At 47.1% G+C, this 20,840-nt stretch overlaps 1 protein-coding gene across 2 annotated transcripts; it reads left to right on the top strand.

The window, feature by feature from the left end:
* The first annotated feature begins 10,722 nt into the window (after positions 1–10,722).
* SNX11 (sorting nexin 11) lies at positions 10,723–20,379 on the top strand. 2 transcript variants are annotated; one of them, XM_044248784.1, is made up of 8 exons: positions 10,723–10,975; positions 13,228–13,287; positions 14,260–14,314; positions 14,735–14,821; positions 15,122–15,222; positions 17,620–17,715; positions 17,932–18,144; positions 18,859–20,379. In XM_044248784.1, exons 3-8 carry the CDS (start codon positions 14,273–14,275, stop codon positions 19,130–19,132), a joined length of 813 nt encoding a protein of 270 aa, XP_044104719.1. In that variant the 5' UTR covers positions 10,723–10,975; positions 13,228–13,287; positions 14,260–14,272; the 3' UTR covers positions 19,133–20,379. The 2 variants fall into 2 exon arrangements, with proteins under 2 accessions (XP_044104719.1, XP_044104720.1); XM_044248785.1 differs by lacking the exon at positions 13,228–13,287.
* Positions 20,380–20,840: the final 461 nt, after the last annotated feature.

The raw sequence follows: 20,840 nt of genomic DNA, 5'->3' as shown, positions 1-20,840 counted from the left end.
AATAAATGATTAAGTGAATTCATGTTCTCCTACCCAATGGAAAGGGAGGTGATTAACCTTCCTTTCATCTCTTCTTCACATCAGATGTGTGTGTGTGTGTGTGTGTGTGTGTGTTTATCTCTCTCTCTCCCCCCTTTATTCTTTTTTCCTATATAACCAGGAACTAAATAGAACTACCAGGGGTGGGACGCCTGGGTGGCTCAGTTGGTCAAGCAGCTGCCTTCCGCTGGGGTCATGATCCCAGCGTCATGGAATCGAGGCCCCCATCAGGCTCCCTGCTCATCGGGGAGCCTGCTTCTCCCTCTGCCTCTGCCTGCCTCTCTCTCTGCCTGTGCTCACTCTCTCTGATAAAGAAATAAATAAAATCTTAAAAATAAAAGAAGAAGAAGAAGAAGTACCAGGGGTGCTTAGGTGCCTCAGTCAGTTAAGCATCTGCTTCCAGCTCTGATCAGGAGGGTGTGATCTCAGGGTGATGGGATGAAGCTCTGCATCTGGCTCCTTGCTCAGTGGGAGCCTGCTTTTCCCTCTCCCTCTGCCTGCCGCTCCTCCTGCTTGTGCTCTCTCTTCCTCTGTCAAATAAATAAATAAAAACTTTAAAAAAGAGAGAACTACCAGAATATGACTTTTTCTTCCTTATGTTGAATATTCAAATATTCTCCTAATCAGAGGTGAAGAAGAAAAGCAACTGGTCTGTCTACCTATACTCCGCCTCAGAATGCAAGGGCCTGTATTTACAGACCGGTTTTGCTGAGCCAGCCACTGTGCTGGGCTCTGGAGAATTGCCATGTAAGAAACCCAGCGGAGCAATATTGTAATACTTTTGCTAAAAGAGCCCTGAGAGGGCAAAGAAGAAGGAGGTTCTTCCTGAGACATTTGGGTTGGGTATCAGGAAGAGGTAAAAATCCACCTACTCAGGGCGCCTGGGTGGTACAGTTAAAGCCTCTGCCTTCGGCTCAGGTCATGATCCCAGCGTCCTGGGATCCAGCCCAGCATCAGTTCTCTGCTCAGTGGGGAGCCTGCTTCCTCCTCTCTCTCTGCCTGCCTCTCTGCCTACTTGTGATCTCTGTCTGTCAAGTAAATAAATAAAATCTTTTAAAAAATCCATCTACTCATTCCATCCTAAAGTGTCCTGTTTTGTTTTTAATAACTGTAATGATGAGGAAATTAGTTCTAATTAGTTACAGTTTAATAACTGTAATGATGAGGACATTAATTAGCTAATATTACTGATGCTCACCCCAGCACTAGGAATTCTGTTCAGGACTTGATGAATGTTATTTAACCCTAAACAATGCAGAGAAGTGGGAATTACCATTTCCATTTTATGGAAAAGGCTAAGAAGTTGTATAATCTGACCAGGGGCATTCATCAAGAAGGTGTTAGAACGGAAGTTTGATGTTATCTCTAACTTCCAAACCATAATTCTGCCCAAACAAAATCCTAATTCCTAATATTCAGCTGAGTTCTGCTTTTCCATGTAAATACCACCAATTCTTCCTAATTCTGAGTGTGTGGTTGCACACAGTTGTGTTCTGCGAGCTTAATTCCTCTTTCATATTATCCTTCTAGTATTGAAATTCAGCCTTGTAAGTAAGACCTTGTTCTCCAAGACTTTGGGGGAAGTAAGACCTTGTTCCCCAAAGTCCTGGAGAACAAGGTCTTACTGCTCTAGACTGAATGTCACCATTTTCTTAAACTTACATCATAGGGAAACCATTTCAAGTCTAGCACATATAGTTTGTTAGTAAATTCTGGCTCTTTATATGGGCATTTCAAAGTAGAGAGACACATCACTGCACAGATGGCTCTACACTGTTCTTGAATTAAGGGAGTCACAGGTCACTTTTTCTTCTCAGGTAGCAGAACACCACTGGTTTATGCTAATCAGCAATCTACTCGGAGCTCTACTTAATAATCTGTTCTGGAATTGTCAGGGATGAATGTCAAACTCTTAAACCTAAAGTTTCTGCATAACAATAGCTTTTTTGAAAATCTTTTAGGATCAAATGGGTTCAGATCTTTTCTCTTCCCATAAGAATGGTAGCATTTTAAGTTCTTCAGACCCTGAGTTTCTTCTCTTTCTAAGGGTAATTGGCAACTCGGTCATAATAATCTTGGTCATAATAATCTTGCTCGAGACAACACTTGAAGTCACATTGCTTATGCCCACAGGAAATGTGTCTCTCACATGACATTCCTAAAATCACAAGGAATGTAAGGAAGAGAGGAAGTTGGATGCTGCAAAAAGGAACAAGGTCTTGGAATCAGGCTGAGCTGGATTCAGTTCTTTTTCTACTTTTTGTCTGCTGTGTAACTCCGAACAAATTCCTTAACCTCTCTGAGCCTTGGCCAACATAAAAATCTGAAACATGGAAATATTACTTAAGATCTAAGTTGTAGGGGAGCCTGGGTGGCTCAGTCATTAAATGTCTACCTTCTGCTCAGGTCATGATCTCAGGATCCTGGGATCGAGCCCCACATGGGGCTCCTCGCTCATCTTGGGAATCCTGCTTCTCCCTTTCCCACTCCCCCTGTGTTCTCTCTCTCACTGTGTCTTTCTCTGTCAAATAAATAAAATTCTGAAAAAAAAAAAAAAAAAAAAAAAAAAGAGACCTAACTTGCAGCATTTCTTGGGATGGACCGTAAATGTATGAAGGGAATGCCATATACTGGCGCTTATAAACAGGAACTATTGGGGCGCCTGGGTGGCTCAGTGGGTTAAGCCGCTCCCTTCGGCTCAGGTCATGATCTCAGGGTCCTGAGATCGAGTCCCGCATCGGGCTCTCTGCTCGGCAGGGAGCCTGCTTCCTCCTCTCTCTCTCTGCCTGCCTCTCTGCCTACTTGTAATCTCTCTCTGTCAAATAAGTAAATAAAATCTTTAAAAAAAATAAAATAAACAGGAACTATTGTAGGTAGAGCGGATAGCTGCTTCTCTGTGATTTAAGGAGTGGGCGGAAGTATACAGCACTTCTGAAATATTTTCTTCCCTCCTGTCTGAAATTCCGTGTTTCGTTTTTCCCTCAATTTTTAAAATAGGCAAAATAGGCATAACATAAAATTTACCATCTGGGGTCGCCTGGGTGACTCAGTGGGTTAAGCCTCTGCCTTTTGCTCAGGTCAAGATCTCAGGATCGTGGGATCGAGCCCCCACATCAGGCTCTCTGCTCAGCAGGGAGCCTGCTTCCTCCTCTCTCTCTGCCTGCGTCTCTGCCTACTTGTGGTCTCTGTCTGTCAAATACATTGAAAAAAATCTTTTAAAGAAGTTACCATCTGAACCATTTTAAGGGTGCAATTCAGGATGACTAAATTTAGCACTCTAATGGTGTGCAACCATCACAATCCTCCATCTCCAGAATTCTGCTCATCTTGTAAACCTGGAACTCTGTACCTATTAAACAAAAATTCCCCATTCCTCCTCCCACTAGCCTCTGGCAGCCATCATTGTACTTTCTAAGATTCGGACTACACGAAGGATCATAGAAATGGAATCATATCGTATTTATCTTTTTGTGACTGGCTTATTTCATGTCGTATAATGTTCTCAAGGTTCATGCGCTGCAGCTTGTGTCAGAATTTCTTTTCTTTTCCTTTCTTTTTTTTTTTTTTTTTTGAGACTGAAGAATATCCCATGATAGGTATACATCGCATTTTGCTTATCCATTCATCCACTGGTGGACCTTTGGGTTGCTTCCACATTTCAGCTATTATAAATAATGCTGCTCGGTGCGTGGGTGTACGGATATCTTTTTGAGACACCGCTTTCAATTCTTCTGGGTGTTAAAAGACAAAAATTCAACTGAGTAAATTTAAAGATTGAATTAACTTTATTCAGTGATTGATGAACTGGACAGCATCCCACCCAGCAAACATAAATGAAGCTCCGAAGAGCATACAAAATGGGAGGCTTCTTTATTTTTTATTTTTTTAATTTTATTTATTTATTTGACAGACAGAGGTCACAAGTAGGCAGAGAGGCAGGCAGAGAGAGAGGAGGAAGCAGGCTCCCCGCTGAACAGAGAGCCCGATGCGGGGCTTGATCCCAGGACCCCGGGATCATGACGGGAGCCGAAGGCAGAGGCTTTAACCCACTGAGCCACCCAGGCGCCCCATGGGAGGCTTCTTTAAAAAAAATTTTTAAGGGCGCCCGGGGTCCTGGGATCAAGCCCCGCATCGGGCTCTCTGTTCAGCGGGGAGCCTGCTTCCTCCTCTCTCTCTGCCTGCCTCTCTGCCTACTTGTGACCTCTGTCTGTCAAATAAATAAATAAAATCTTTAAAAAAAAGGTTTTTTTAAGTAATCTCTATGCCCGAAATGGGGCTTGAAATAAAGAGTTGTTTGCTGTACCAACTGAGCCAGCTAGGTGCCCCCAAATGGAAGGCTTTTATAGAGAAATGGGGGCAAGGACGGGAAAAAATGGATTATTTTATCTTTCTCCAGGAGATGGAAGGAGTATTTCAGGCAGATTACCTCGCCAGTACGGACAAGGTTACCTCACGAGACTAACCATTTACCATTACATTCCTGGGAGGGGCTGAAACAGCAATTAGGTTAGATTTTCAAGTCTTGGTTTACTGACAGGGGCTTAGCCCAAGTGACTCCATTTTGGGTCCATTTTTTGTTTGTTTAACATTGCTTCAGTTCCAAAAGTGAAACTGTTGGATCATGTGTTGGTTCTGTTTTTAATTTTTTGAGGAACTGCCAAATCGTATTCCACAGTGGAGTTACAATTTTACATTCCCTCCAAGAGCACACAAGGGTTCCGGTTTCTCCACATCCCCACAAATACTTGTTTTTGGTTTCTTTGATAGTAGTCATCTCCTAATGGGTGTGAGAGTCTTTGTTTCATTTTCACTACTCCTTAACATTCTATTGTTAAAGATTTATTCATTTGGCATTAACAAGTACTCTCTTTTATTTATTTTTTTTTAAAGATTTTATTTATTTATTTGAGAGAGAGAGACAGTGAGAGAGAGCACGAGCGAGGAGAAGGTCAGAGAGCGAAGCAGACTCCCCATGGAGCTGGGAGCCTGATGCGGGACTCGATCCCGGGACTCGATCCCGGGACTCCAGGATCACGCCCTGAGCCGAAGGCAGTCGTCCAACCAACGGAGCCACCCAGGCGTCCCAACAAGTACTCTCTTTTAAAAGGCAAATATACTTAAGAGCTGTCTTTCTTTCTTTCTTTTTTTTTTTAAGATTTATTTATTTATTTATTTGACAGAGACAGAGAGAGAGAGATCACAAGTAGGCAGAGAGGCAGGCAGAGAGAGAGGAAGGGAAGCAGGCCCCCTGCTGAGCAGAGAACCTGATGTAGGACTCGATCCCAGCACCCTGAGATCATGACCTGAGCCCAAGGCAGCGGCTTAACCCACTGAGCCACCCAGGCGCCCCGCTGTCTTTCTTAACTCCCCCGGTCAGTTTGATTCTCCTGTGACTTCTTGGTAGTTACTGGACTGCAATTAAAACCTACACTTCTCAAATCATGCACTATGACCCTGACACTGATTTTCTCATGCAAAATGAAACTGCCTGGAGAGGTACACGCATTTTGGGTATGATAAAGATTGGCCCCCTTACCGAGTGTTAGAAATTATCACTGAAAAAATAAGGTCAAGATAGGGTGCCGAGTGAGAAACCTATATTACATTCAAACTGTTTAATAAATTTATTTAAAAAACATTTATTCAAGGGGAGGGGGATGAGAGGTTGGGTGAGCCTTATTAAGGAGGGCACGTATTGCATGGAGCACTGTGTGTGGTGCATAAACAATGAATCTAGGAACTGAAAAAACAAAATAAAACACACACACAAAATAAATGTGACTAGTGTAACTGAGAAAAACAAAAACAAAAACAACATTTATTCAAGGGGTGCCTGGGTGGCTCTGTCAGTTAAACATCCAACTCTTGATTTTTGCTCAGGTCATGATCTCAGGGTCCTGAGATCAAGCTCCATCCACTGTCAGGCTCTGCGCTGGGCGCGGAGCCTGCTTGAGATTCTCTCTCTTCCCCTGCCCTTCTCCCCGCATTTGGTGTGTGCATGCACTCTCTCAATTAAAATTTAAAAAAATTATTGAGTAATATGTGAGGCAATCACGCCAGGCCCTTATATTACAATATAAGCTCCAGGAGATCGGGGTATCTTACTGTTGGGCTCACTAATTTATTCATACTGTCTAAAACAGTGTCCCTAGAAAGGGCTCAATGAATATTTGTATATTCTTTGGTTCTCCAAGTGTAGTCCACAGACTCTGGGGGTGCCTGAGAGAGTTTCAGGGAGTCTGTGAAGTCAAAACTATTTTCATGATAATATTAAGACATAATTTGCTCTTTTTCACTGTGTTTATATTTTCACTGATGGTGCAAAGGTAATGGTGGGTAGAACTGCGGGCACCTTGCTGTGAATCAGGGCAGCACAGCACCAATGGGTGCTAGAGTCATCCTATTCTTTCCTGCCATGCCTATGCAACAAAAGAATTAAGAAGTCACTTTTAGGGTGCCTGCTTGTCTAGGTCAGTAGAGCATGTGACTCTTGATCTCAGGGTTGTGAGCTCGAGCCTCACTTTGGGTGTAAAGAATATTTGAACAGGGGTGCCTGGGTGGCTCAGTGGGTTAAAGCCTCTGCCTTTGGCTCAGGTCATGATACCAGAGTCCTGGGATTGAGCCCCGAATTGGGCTCTCTGCTCAGCAGGGAGCCTGCTTCTCCCTGCACCCCCCCCACCTGCCTCTCTGCCTACTTGTGATCTCTGTCTGTCAAATAAATAAAATCTTTTTTAAAAAGTTAAAAAATAAGATTATTTAAACATAAAAATCTTATTTTTTAAAACTTAAATTTTATTTATTTTATCACCAGAGAGAGAGAACAAGGAGGGGAAGTGGCAGGCAGAGAGAGAAGCAGACTCCCTGCCGAGGAAGGGACCAAACGTAGGTCTCAATCAATCCTAGGACCTAGGGATCATGACCTGAGCTGAAGGCAGCCGGTTAATCGACTGAGCCACCCAGGCGTCCCAAAACATAAAATCTTAAAAAAAAACAAAAAACAACAAAAAAAACACTTCCACTTAAGCTATCTTTTATGAAGCAGTATAAATTATTGATTTTATGAACTCTCTCTTCTGGAGTATACATCTTTTAAATGTCCTGCGTAATGAAATAGGAGGTGTACGTAAAGGACTTCTGCTGCTTACTGACATATACAGTTGTGTGACTGAGATGTGTGAGTTGAACTGGCTGCTTTTTTTTCATAGAATACCATTTTTTCATCTAAGTACTAACCAGAGCTGACCCTGCTTAGTTTCTGAGATGAGGTTTGTTCAAGATGGTATGGCTGTGGGCTTTAGAACACTATTTTTGTTTGAAAGAATGAGAGGGAAACTGTGGTTATTCAGACTTGAATGTTTGAATGGAATGAGCCTGACACTTCAAGGAAAAATGACTTAAAGGTATTTTGTCAATAACGAAATTTGATCTTTTTTTTTTTTTTTAAAGATTCTTTCTTTTTTATTTGAGAGTGAGAGAGGAAGAGCCAGAGAGAACAAATGGGGGGTAGGGGCAGAGGGAGAAGAAGACTCCCCACTGAGCAGGGAGCCCTACTTGGGACTCCATCTCAGGGGCCTAAGATCATGACCGTAAGTCAGACCCCTAACTGACTGAGCTACCCAGGCACTCCACAATTGGAGCTTTCAAGAAAAAATTGCAATTTTGGGAAAGGTGGTATCCACTCAAGTGAGCTTGACAGCTTCCCGGGATTTTCCTAGTGAGCAATGATGATTATAATAAATGTGATTTTTTTACGTTGAGGTGAAATTCATCAATATTTGGAAGATCTCCATAATTCAGTAAACCAATATTTTCCAAGTGGTTTTGGATTTCCTATTGTAATTAATCTTTTCTTTTTTTTTTTTTTAAGATTTTATTTATTTATTTATTTATTTGAGGGAGAGAGCAAACAGGCATAGGGACAAGGGGGAGGGGGAGGGGCAGTGGGAGAGGGAGAAGCAGACTCCCCCACTGATCAGGGAGCCCATTCAGGGACCAATCCTAGGCCCCTGAGATCATGACCTGAGCCAAAGTCAGACACTTAAACGACTGAGCCACCCAGGCGCCCAGGTCGCTAATCTTTATGAAACTGGGGTGCCTGGGTGGCTCAATCCTTAAGCATCTGAGTCTTGATTTCTGGTTGTGAAATGGAACCCCTCTTTGGGCTTTTGCTGGGTGTGGAGGCTGCTTGGGATTCCCTCTTTGCCTTTCTTAATTAAAAAAAAAAAGATATTACCATTTGTTGAGTCTTGCTAGTATAAAGTATTCACAATTATTGGATAAAAATACCCCTTCCTTTTCTAACTATGTATCTGTGTGAAACCGGATTTTCTTCATTTCCTAGACCAAAATAACAGCAAACCAGAGAGAATGGGGAGGCAAATATAAGAATCCAGCTGTCTTCTATTAAGCCAGACATTAAAGAGATTTACAAAATTGTAGTGCAGTGACACTCTACTAATTTTGGGGGGGGAAGGTGTCGTTATATTTCATAAAATATATTAAAATGTATTGGTTTTTTATTAATTTAGGTGAATTAATACATGCTTTTTAATTTCTCAATTTTAATTTCTAATTTGGTGACTATCCCACATAAACACTTTTTATTTGATAGCGTGTGTGCTCACACACACACACACACACATGAGCTGGGGGAGAGGTAAAGGGAGAGGGAGAAAGCAAATACCCCCTGAGCAGGGAGAGCTCAACTTGGGGTTAGATCCCAGGGCCTGAGATCATGACCTAAGCCAAAGGTAGACACTTAATGGACTGAGTCATCCAGGTGCCTGGATTGTTCCCTAAACAAACATTTTTTTTTTAATTTATTCATTTGACAGACAGAGATCACAAATAGGCAGAGAGGCAGGCAGAGAGAGAGGAAGGGAAGCGCCGAGCAGAGAGCCCGACGTGGGGCTAGATCCCAGGACTCTGGGATCATGACCTGAGCTGAAGGCAGAGGTTTAACCCACTGAGCCACCCAGGCGCCCCAATAAACAAACATTCTTAATGAATTTTTAAGAATGTGGCAGTTCCTGGGTGCCTGCGTGGCTCACTTGGTTGGGCAACTGCCTTCCGCTCAGGTCATGGTCTTGGAGTCCCCGGATCCAGTCCTGCATCGGGCTCCCAGCTCCACGTTCTTCTGACCTTCTCCCCTCTCATGCTCTCTCTCAAATAAATAAATAAAATCTTTAAAAAATAATCATGTGGGAGCTCCTGATTGGTTGAGTCCTTAGGGTATGTGACTCTTGATCTTGGGGTAGTGAGTCTGAGCCCAAGGTTGGTCGTATAATTTACTTAAAAAAATGTAAAGGGTGGGGGCGCCTGAGTGGGTTGAGCCTCTGCCTTTGGCTCAGGTCATGCTCTGAGGGTCCTGGGATTGAGCCCCACATTGGGCTCTCTGCTCAGCGGGGAGAGCCTGCTTCCCCTCTCTGCCTGCCTCTCTGCCTGCCAACTTGTGATCTCTCTCTCTGTCAAATAAATAAATAAAATCTTTAAAAAAAAAAGTAAAGGAATCCTGAGACTAAAACGTTTGGAAATTCTGCTTTGAAATTCCCAGAGTATTGGGGCGCCTGGGTGGCTCAGTCCTCAAGCCTCTGCCTTCAGCTCAGGTCATGACCCCAGTGTCCTGGGATTGAGCCCTATATGGGCCTCCCTGCTCAGCAGGGAGCCTGCTTCTCCCTCTCCAGCTCCCCTGCGCTTATGTTCCCTCTCCCAGTATCTCTCTGTCATAAAAACAAAAAACAAAAAACATTCAAAAAACAAAAACCAAATCAACCAACCAAAGAAAACCTTGCGTAGTATTCTCCATTCTACAGATGAGGAGGCTAAGATTTACAAAGCTTTATGATCAGTTTAAAGCCCCACTGTCCAGTGTAGTGCTGGATACTGCACTCAGGCGGCCCAACTCTAGACCTTGTATTTTGTGACCCTGACCTTTTCCTTGATGGTATCTTTGCAAAAAAAATTTTTTTTGCAAAAATTGTTTTTTCCAAGATTTTATTTATTTGACAAGAGAATACAAGTAGACAGAGAGGCAGGCAGAGAGAGAGAGAAGGGAAGCAGGCTCCCTGCTGAGCAGAGAGCCTGATGCGGGGCTCCATCCCAGGACCCTGAGATCATGATCTGAGCCGAAGGCAGAGGGTTTAACCCACTGAGCCACCCAGGCGCCCCCCAAAATTATCTTTTAACAGGTTGTTCAGAGACGTTTCAACAACATAAAAATTATCATATTCAACGTATTTTCTTTTCCCTAACTAGCTGCACGATCCTTCTTTGGACTTGCTTCCTCAGGTGAACGGGGTGCTGGCTGGGCCATCTCAGTTTGGCTTTCGCTGTGACAATCTGTGGTTTTACGAACCGTGAGTTGGGACGCCTTCGATAACTCCGCGGGGGAACTGCAACCCACGGGGTTCAAATGGGGAAGCTCTAGGGACTCTGCGAAGCTCCAGGAACGTGGGAGTCTTCTTCCCCTACCCTCCCGCGCTCCGGACCGCCCTCGACCAGACAGAGAGAGCACAGCCAGCCTCCTGACACTTCTTGGCCGAGTGGACCCTCCTTTGGACCTTTAATAACACTCCCTGGGCCTGGTTGGCTGGGCCCGACAACGATGGGCGGGCCACGGCTCCGGATTGGCCGCTAGGGCCCACTCTCCGCTCCTCTCCCGCGTCCACCCTCCAGTGTCCCAAGTGAGTGTCAGGGGATCCGGACTCCGGCCAGGGGCTGGTCGGGGGCGAGCGCAGCGCCTCTCGAGCAGGGATCGCCTCCGAGAGCTCGGGCCTGGAGGGGCGGGGCGTCCTGGACACCCGGGATTGGCGTGGCCGGGAGCCTTCTCCCGTCGTGCACCGGGGCCCCGGCCACTCACCCGGAAGGAGAAGCCAAGACTCTGGCTATATGGTGCGGCGCGGGCGGTGTCGCTCTGGGGCGTGTGTGCTGCTCTCAGGTGAGGGGTCGTGGGCGGGGCCGCGGGGAGTGGGTGCTGCTCTCCAGTAGGGCTTGAGCGTCAGTAGTGGCGTTTGGGGATAGTGATCTCGCTTGACATCTTAGGGATGAGGCTGTCTCACCTCCCGGGACAAAGGCGGGTGCTTGCTCTGGATCAAAGGAAGGAAACTCGGCTTTTTCATTTGTTTTTAAAGTATAAAGTATCTTTCCTTTCCTAAGCTTAATAGTCAAAGGAGAAGGAGGGTCGTGGGGCCCCTTTCCCCCTCGTGCGTGAAGAATGGAGGTGGAGTGGCCGGAGTTTGGCGACATGTACCGAAACAGCTCAGGCTAGGTTCAGTGACAAGTATTTTATGGGACAGAGGCGGGCTCTGGCGCTAGACTGTAATCGCCTTTGTGACTTACCTCCCAAGTGTAAGGAGTGGCAAGTTACAGACGGACTGAAGGATGGAGTGGAGCTGCTTGGTTGGGAACATACAGAACTTGGTCAGAAAAGGAAGCATCCTGTGCCACCTGTGGGTGTTTAGGAAGGAGAGCTTTTTGAGTTGCCATGAGGCTTGAGAATGAGTAAGAATGAGTCAGGAGAAATAGGAGTCTTGGTAGCTCAATTGACTTTTATCACCCTATTTTTTAGCCTTTTTAAAGTAGTTTAAATGAAAGTGAAAATGGTGATGCGAAAGCCTTGAATCGCTATCTTGAATTGTTAGGACATAGGAGAACTTTACAAGGAATCAACATTGTAAAAAGCAAACAGTTGGGCTCTTACCAGAGAGGTTGGTGGTGGTACAGGTGGAGAAAGTAAAGGAAACTTCAGATGTGATTGGAAGGACCCAGGAGTTGTAGTTAGTGCAGAGTGAGATGCATACGTAGCTGAGAGGATTGCTGACTTACCCTTATTTGAATGAGGAGGATCCGTCTCCCAGATCAGGAGCTAACTTAAGGAACTTCCTTCTTCCCTTCCACAGGCGGAACTGAGCTTCATTTCCTCCTGGGGAGTGGCATTTATGTGGAGGAAGCTGATGGAGAATGTTAATTGCTAGAAATTATGACTTGGGAATCTAGGTTTTTGAATTTGTTCCAGTGTCCAGTGTTTTTAAGGGAAAGTTACAATGGGAACTTTGTTAATGCCCTTTAAACTTACATTTAAGAATACAACATCTTGCGGGGAGGTGCTAAGATTTTTTTAAAAGATTTTATTTGACAGAGAGAGATCACAAGTAGGCAGAGAGAGGGGGAAGCAGTCTCCCTGCTGAGCAGAGAGCCTGACTCAGGGCTCAACCCAGGACTCTGGGATCATGACCTGAGCTGAAGGCAGAGGCTTTAACCCATTGAACCACCCAGGCCCCCCAAGATTTTTTTTTTTTAAACCAGTGTATTAAAGTCAGTTTATAGCTATTTGTTTCTCAGTGGTTTTAGCCCTAAAGGAAAGGAGAGAAACTTGAGCTTAGAGGTGGTTCAGGGCCCTAGACACTCTTCTTGAACCTGAGAATGACGACCACTTAGTCACTAAATTATGGTCCTAAATTTGGCAAACCTATCAAGGCATAGATGTGTGAGCCCGACTGAGTGTGTGGATGTCTGTGATTTCCTTGTCATCTTTCCCATCGTTACTTTTAGGGAAAGATACGTCAGAATATCTAACTCTCTGCTCCTGTGCTGGCAATATACCAAATGACTGAAAAGAGAAGAGAAAAAAAAATTTTTTTTTAATCTGAGGAGGTTAATCGTTCACAAGTTGGCCTGTTCTTTTTGGTCACAGCCATTTGATGGCTTATATCGGGCATGTTACACATTGGTTGCTAAGGAATTGGAATTTCCTTTCAGTTCAGGACCCCTTTGTGACGGTGCCTGCAGCAGATGAAAAATCAGCTTGTCAGCAAAAGTACAAAGATGGTATCACAGTCACAAAACCTCTAGTTTGCTCAATGGTGTAGCCCAGTCATCTACCAGGAGGTTTTGTCTCTGTGCGCAGTGGCTGTGTCGTGGAGGGATCTTCTGGTATACTGGAAGGAATTGGGAAAGCTCTTTGCTCTGCTAATTTCGTGGTGTAAATGAGTTCCCCTTCTCCTGAAACATTAGCCTTGTGTTAGCAAAACATAAAATAGAAGGGAACTCATTACACACTGTTCTAATGGTAAGGCAGAACTAATAAGAGAATGTGTTTAAAATTAATTGTAGGACTGTAAAAATGAGTGGGTGTGTGAATGGGCATGGGGGGAGGAGAGGGAGAGCTTTGAGATGGTCTTGTTTTCCCAGGAGCCAGCCTGGATCATTTGTTGGCAGTACATATTGGCTGAAGTCAGTTTTCATTTCAAGGTAAATTGGAAAGGGAAATTAAACCTTATTGTTCCGCTCTTAAGAGAGGATAAGGGGGTGGAGGCGGCCGCCAGGGTGGATGCTGTTGAAGTGGTTCTAGGAGTAACAAGATTAGTGCTGTATTTTAACAGAAGGTGACATCATGGGCCCCTTTGGAGTGGAGTAACCCTGCGCTGGAGGCTTCATGGTCCCCTTGTCGGAGTGGGCTATGTCGCTGCACATGTAAACGGCCACATTGGGGGAAATCAGGGACTTAGGCTTTAATGAATCTTTACAAAGGAGCGGAAAACATCCCGAGCCGACCCGTGCAGCTGTGGGGTGCTTGGGCAGAGGTGCAAACCGGATAGCATGTCGAGAGAGGAAATGATTGGAACCATTGGCTTGGGTTTGGGAGGACAGGTTAGATAAGGGAAGGTGGCAACCGGGCAACCCATTCAGGTGCTCCAGGAACTCTCCAGCTCTACAATTTACCTCTGGGTAGGACTGTTTAGCAAGACAAAGAGACTTCAGGGCATGGGTATTTGTGGGGCTTGGTTGTCTCTAAACGTCCAGAAGGGGGCGCTGTGAGGCACACTTGCAGAGGCGTATTGTAGGCCCACAGGACTGCAGCTTTCACCTGCAGCCCTCAGGCAGAAAGGTTTGACAACCCAATTTGCCTGTTCCCCCTGCCTGAGGTGAGCGCTGCACAGACCCAAACATGCTTTAGCTAGAGGTGGCCTGGTTGAGGGTCCCGGCTGTGGTCTGCGAGGGCAGGCAATTCCCCTGGGGCTTTTAGCTTGGCACTGGGCAAAGGCAAGGGGATTTTTTTTTTTTGCTTCCTCTTAAGTTTTACACAAAAACCCCAAAAAAGGTGCCTGGGTTTTCCCTGGGGGAGGTGGGGGGGTGGGTCAATGAAAATTTTCTTGATAAAGAGTGATAAGAATAGAAGCATGCTAACCATGATTTGTTCCCCTGTCCTCTCTCCCCCATCAGATGTTTTCTTCCAATGGGCTTTGGGTGTAGGATGTTGGAAAACCAAGAGCTGGAGGTAAGCATGTGGTCTCCAGGAAACAGTTGGGTAAGGTTTGATTGCATTTGAGGAAAGACGCCAATCATTGCTCCATGGTACTCGAACGACAGTAATACCTTGGGGGTTCTGATGAGCTCAAAATGAAGGCAGGAGGTGGAAATCTGCAGAAAAGCCATTCCTGGGAATTTGACTAACATTTCCATTCGTTGGAATGCAGCTGAATGTGAGGTTCACTAGGGCGAGGATTTTTGTCTCTTGTTCGTGTTCTGCCCCCAGTGCTTCAAAATAGTGTCTGACATAGTGGGTGGTCAGTAAATACTTGTTGAGTTGAATGAATACATGAATGAAGGTTGGTACTGATTGGGAAAATCTGGCAGCCTATGTTGTCCAAGCTGGCTCACTGTGTGGGTGAGCTGAAGGAGCCTTTCTTACCTCTAGGAGGTGATCACTGTGCGTGTTCAGGACCCCCGCGTGCAGAATGAGGGCTCCTGGAATTCTTACGTGGATTATAAGATCTTTCTCCACGTAAGTGCTTCGGACTTCTGTATTGGGGTCAACCCCTTCTGGGGCTGAGGGCTGGTGCTGAGGCAGAACCCGTTGGTAGATGTTTTGACTGTCCAGAGCCTGAAGAAAAGGAGGGCGGGGAGGAATGAGCTTGGGGTCTGCTGGACACCGGCTCTCAGGCTGCCTGCTGGCCTGTAGCCCCTGCTCAGGATGGGACCTGGTGGGTTGGGTCCTCCGTGAATGTGACGATGAGGAGTAAATCTGGTCTCTTTGTACTTGGGTTTTTTTTTTTTTTTCTTGTTCATGTACTTCCTCCTGTAGACCAACAGCAAGGCCTTCACTGCCAAAACGTCCTGTGTGCGTCGCCGCTACCGTGAGTTCGTGTGGCTGAGAAAGCAGCTCCAGAGAAATGCTGGTTTGGTGTGAGTTTGCTTTTGTTTCTTTCTTGGGTCTGAGACTGGCTTTTTGGGGGCATACACAAGAACCAGAGTTTACAATAAAGAAAACTTGGCAACATGTTAGGCACTTAGGAAATTGAGAATTGGGTTCTTAAATTATGTTTTTGAGTCAGTGGAAAAAGTAAAGACAGGGGCGCCTGGGTGGCTTAGTGGGTTAAAACCTCTGCCTTCAGCTCAGATCATGATCCCAGGCTCCTGGGATTGAGCCCCACATCTGGCTCTCTGCTCAGTGGGGAGCCTGCTTCCTCCTCTCTCTCTGCCTGCCTCTCTGCCTACTTGTGATCTCTGTCAGATAAATAAATAAATAAAATCTTTAAAAAAAAGAAAAAAGAGTTCTAGTATTTTGACTGAACAAAGTCATAGAAATATAAAAAATACTTTTCCTTTTTTATATGCATTTTCATCTAGGGCTACACAAATGTACTGCTAGCATTTTATATATGCGTGTCACTCATAATCAGAAACTCGTTAGCACCTGGATTTATGTGACCGGTGGTGTTCCTGTCCATTTGACATGTAATATAAATGTTAATTTTTTTTCTTTTTTGTGCAGAGACCTTTCTCCAGAGACATAACAGACTGAAAGTCTTAACGAAAAGCAGTAATGTTCACTCCTCACTTAAACCACCCCAAATAAGTCCTAAACTGGAGACACTGGAGAACAGTGATTCCATTGCAGGACAGTCGCTGAATGCCCTGGGAATGGGGTGTGGGGGTGACCAAGCTGGTTAGTTAACATGTGGGACTGACGAGGCCGCTGTCATGGGTCAGGCCCTCACAGCCAGTTGGAACTTCTGACAGATTCTGCATTCTCTTCTTTTGTTTGTTTGTTTTGCTTTGCTTTTTTAGAGAAAGTGTGAACTGAGGGAGAGGGGCAAAGGAGGAGAGAGAGAAAGAGAGAATCCCAGGCAGACCCTGTGCCCAACACAGAGCCGGATGTGGGGCTTGATCTCACAGCCCTGAGACCATGACCCCCGATGAAATCAAGAGCGGGAGGTTGGGCGCCTGGGTGGCTCAGTGGGTTAAGCCCCTGCCTTGCCTTCGGCTCAGGTCATGATCTCAGGGTCCTGGGATCGAGTCCCGCATCGGGCTCTCTGCTCAGCAGGGGCCTGCTTCCCTTCCCCTCTCTCTGCCTGCCTCTCTGCCTACTGTGATCTCTCTCTGTCAAATAAATAAATAAAATCTTTAAAAAAAAAAAAAATAGCAGGAGGCTTAACAGACTGAGCCACCTGGGCACCCCTGGCCTGTTGTTTTTTTAAAAATACGTTCATAATAGAAGCTGGGAGATTGAAAGAGTTTGTGGATGCCTTGCTGCCACTCAGCTACTTTTAGAAAATTCAAAGCATGTGAGGGGCACCTAGGTGGCTCAGTGGGTTAAGCATCTGACTCTTGATTTCCTCTCAGGTCCTGATCTCAGGGTCGTGAGACTGAGCCCTGCGTTGGCTCAGTGCAGAGTGTGCTTGAGATGCTCTCTCCCTCTCCCTCTGTCCCTCCCCCTGCTCTTTTTATTTTTTATTTTTATTTATTTATTTTTTTGCCCCTGCTCTTTTTAAATATATAAATAAAATCTTTTTTTTTTAAAGGTTTTATTTATTTATTTGACAGAGAGAGATCACAAGTAGGCAGAGAGGCAGGCAGAGAGAGAGGGGGAAGCAGACTCCCCACTGAGCAGAGAGCCTCATTCAGGGCTTGATCCCAGGACCCTGAGATCAGGACCTGCGCCAAAGGCAGAGGCTTAACCCACTGAGCCACCCAGGTGCCCCAAATAAAATCTTTTTAAAAAAATTCTACATTGTTGGGGTGCCAGGCTGGGCAGTGGAGAGGGAGAAGCAGAAACCCCGCTGAGCAGGGAGCCTGATATGGGGTTTGATCCCAGGACCCTTAGATCATGACCTCAGCTGAAGGCAGACACTTGACCGAATGAGCCACCCAGGAGCCCCATCAGCTCTTATTTTGAAAATGGAGAAACTTGTACATGGCGGCATGGAGCACATGGGGTCCTTGTGTGTAAATCAAGACCTCTTCCAATCCGAGAGGGCTTGGATTGGGTTTGGATACTAGTTGTGTGACGCTGGGAAATTTACTTAACTTCTCTGATTCTACCTCCTTACACCTGAAATGGGGACATCAATAGGTTTTTCATAGGGTTTTTGGGAGGAATAAATGAAATAAAGTTTGTAAAGCATTTAGCACGGTGCCTAACACGTGGCACGCAGTCAGTATTAGCCCTGCCCACCCCCCTTTTAAAAACCTATTTGTTTTGATTTGTGCCTCTTCTTAGGGGATTTCCTTGCTCAGTGGGCTGAATGGCTGTCTTTAAATGTTACATTTATCTTGGGTGTTACATTATGTGATCCACAGGCCTGTACCTGAACTTCCTGGGAAGTCAACCTTCTTTGGCAGCTCTGATGAGTTCATTGAGAAGCGGCGACAAGGTCTGCAGCACTTTCTGGAAAAGTGAGTAGACGGAGTGGGCTAGTACCTGCCTCCTGAGTGCGGGAGGGGAGAGGGGAAGGTATCGGGCAGGATGGCCCCTTCAAATAGATAGGCCTTCCCTGCACCCCCATCCATGCCTTCAGTGCTCACTCAAGCCGGAAGCCCTTTGGGGGCGGGGGGCTGAGGACAGCAGCTGCTCAGTGTGAGTCTGTGCTGTACCTCCTGTGTTTGCCCCAGGGTCCTGCAGAGTGTGGTCCTCCTCTCAGACAGCCAGTTACACCTCTTCCTACAAAGCCAGCTCTCGGTGCCCGAGATAGAAGCCTGCGTCCAGGGCCGAAGCCCCATGACCGTGTCTGACGCCATTCTCCGCTACGCTATGTCCAACTGTGGCTGGGTCCAGGAGGAGAGGCAGGGCTCCTCTCACCTGGCTAAAGGAGACCAGCCAAAGAGGTAACGAGAGCTCTTTTTTTTTTTTGAGGCACTGGGGGCTAGGATTACTGTTACCTGGGCCAGTGAGATGTCCACTTGATAGAGGAAGTGCCCTCACAGCGTTTCATGCTCTCAGAAGAGGCCTCGTCCTCCCTGCGTGCGGTTCTCTCCTGTCACGTGGCAGGGCCTGAGCGTCTGGGTTAACCCATCCCTGGGTAGCGGGCTCTACTGTTGAAACCCCGGGGGGAAAGAAGAGAAGGCTTAGCTTGTTCTTTATTCCTCTCCCCTCCCTATTTCAAAGTAACAGCTTTATTGAGATGTAATTTACATACCATAAAATTCACCCTTGGAATGTATCATTCAGTAGTTCTTAACTTAGCACCCCAATTTTTATCACCCCAAAAGAAACCTTGTACCTGTCAGCAGTGACCTGCTGTTTTCCCCACCTCCTAACCCCAGTGACCACTAATCCACTTTCTGTGTCTGCGGATTTGCCTGTTCTGGACCCTTCACACCAGCGGAGTCCTGTGTGTGGTGGTTCGTGACGACCTTCTTTCCCTCAGCGTGTTTTCAGGGTCCACCATACTGTCGTCCCTATCAGCACTTCCTTCCTTTTTACGGCCAAATAATACTCCATCTGCTTGGCCATACCACCTTGGTTGGTTGTTCACGAGGCTTATCCACTGATTTTTGTTTATTTGTTCATGCCCTTGTTCCTTTCCCATTCTTTTCCAGTTGCTGCTTTCTTCCAAGATCCGGCAGGAGGAGCTCTCCCTCACCACCTCCCAGGGAGGAAAAGGACCATTTCGAGGTGTGGGCTCCCGTTGTTGACTCTGAAGCTCCTTCCTTGGAAGGCCCCCCTCTCCTTCCCTCCCCTTTGCCATCATGCTGTGATTTTGCAAGACCTGACGAGGACGCCTCTGCTCCTCAGCCTGTGAGGAGGGCCGTGGGAGGGGACCGTGCCGTGCCTTTGGACCCTGGGCAGTTAGAAACGGTTTTAGAAAAATGAGCTCTGGGCCGAGCGCGGGGTTCTGCTCCGAGGCAGCAGAGAAGATGCCGGCAAGGAGACTTGCTGGGGTGGGAAAGGGGCACAGGGTAGGTGTTGGGGAGTCTGGGCCACTTACTGTCCTATGGTCACCTCTGCTCAGGTTGGTGGCACAGAAGTCGGTCACCACAACTCCTCAGGCTTCGTCCATGGGATTAAACACTGGACGGTTTTAAGTTAGGCATAAGGCCCACCATGGGCTGTTGGTTTTGCACAGAAATATGTGGTGTGTTTACTCTCCTGGGAGCTGAGTTGCTTTAGATGTTGTTAATGGGCGCGGGAGCATTGCCTCAGGTTGACTGGTTTGGGGGGACCTGCCAGTGACCGCTTTTAAGCTGTCCTGTTGAATACTGACCCGATGGAAATGGTTGTGTAGTCGTATTCCCACTGGCGGGCTTCTTGCTGCGGCCCTTAGAGCACTTTGTTTCCGGGAGGCTGGCCTCTTGCCTCCCTCCTTTCGTGGCCAGGGTGGTGAGTGTTTGTTCTCCCACCTTCTTAATTCCTTCTCCTTCTTGAACACCACTGACCCCACCGGTGCTGTGACTCCCGTGCCTGGGGGTTCCCGCCTCTCCCCAGCCCTCAGCCTGGCTGTGAGGGGCCCTCGCTCAAGGCCGGCCCTGGAAGAGACCCCTGGAAGCCAGAGGAAAGGCAGCAGTTTCAGAGGCTTTGTTTGAGAAAAGGCTGTCCCAGGCTGTCACCTTCTCCTCTGGCTGTAAAGCCCAGATGTGACAATCTTTTCTGCAGGGCTGGCATGGGCTCCTTTCTTTTTTGAATCCTTCTCTTCTCCCTTAGTAACAGTCCCCTGCCCCCAGGGCTTCAGCTCCCACAGTGTCCCTCTGCTGTGTGGCAGGGAGGCCGTCTGTTCAGTCCAATGGGGCGCAAGGGCTTTGTTTGTGCCTGGAGAGAGGGCTCTGGGGATGGAGATGAGGAACGACGCGCCTTCAGACAATGAGGCATTCTGCCCTCCCGCTGCCATAATTCCTCTCCACGGAGAGCCCGAGCGGGTAGGAGAGGAGCGCCGGCGGCGCCCTGCCTGCTCAGCGCTCCGCTCTCGCGCCCCCCCTGCTCCGGCCGCCCCCCCACCCCCTGCCTTCCCTCCTCCCCCGGCCGTGGGCTCTTCCTCTCCCGGCCTCTGCTGGGGTGAGGGGGCTGCCAGGGTGTTGCGATCGGAGTCGAGGGGCTTTGGCCTGAAATAAAATCCAAGTATTTAAGACTGTTGTTGCCATTTGTGTCTAACAAGCTGTAGCCGAGGAGGAGGGAGCGAGGGCTGGCAGGAGTTACTTTCATAAATCATGAGTTTATCAGCGTGGAAAGAACGGCCGGGCGCTGCGGCTCTCCCGCGTGGGGCGAGCGGCCCGGTCCGGCCCCGGAGGAGGGGCCGCCTTCCGCGGCTCGGGGATCCGGCTTTTCCTCCCCGTCGCGGGCACGAACCTCGTTAGGTATAATTTACCTGCTGCAGCCCGGGTGAGGTGCCAGGTGCTGGGAGAGAAATAAAGTTTGTCAACAGGCAGATGCGGAGCCCCGGCGGGGGCTCCTCCCTTTTTCCTGCCCGCCTCCCCTGGGCCTCTCCTTTAGATGATGCAGCCGAGCAAGGCGAGGAGAGAAAACCTACAGAGGCAAATCCAAAATGTCAAAAGAAGTTCATTTAAAAGGGAGGGGGAAGAAAAAAAAA

This window comes from Neovison vison, chromosome 5 (genome assembly GCF_020171115.1).
Source record: "Neovison vison isolate M4711 chromosome 5, ASM_NN_V1, whole genome shotgun sequence".
Classification (NCBI taxonomy): Eukaryota; Metazoa; Chordata; class Mammalia; order Carnivora; family Mustelidae; genus Neogale; species Neogale vison.
Note: the sequence above shows the minus strand (reverse complement) of the source record. Positions and strands in the feature narration are given on the sequence as shown.

Excerpts from the sequence above, each read along its gene's own strand:
- SNX11 (XM_044248785.1), top strand. The coding sequence starts at position 14,273 with ATGGGCTTTGGGTGTAGGATGTTGGAAAACCAAGAGCTGGAG. Across the intron at positions 14,315-14,734 it reads TGGAAAACCAAGAGCTGGAG|GAGGTGATCACTGTGCGTGT; the intron begins GTAAGCATGTGG and ends TCTTACCTCTAG. Across the intron at positions 17,716-17,931 it reads CTGCAGCACTTTCTGGAAAA|GGTCCTGCAGAGTGTGGTCC; the intron begins GTGAGTAGACGG and ends TGTTTGCCCCAG.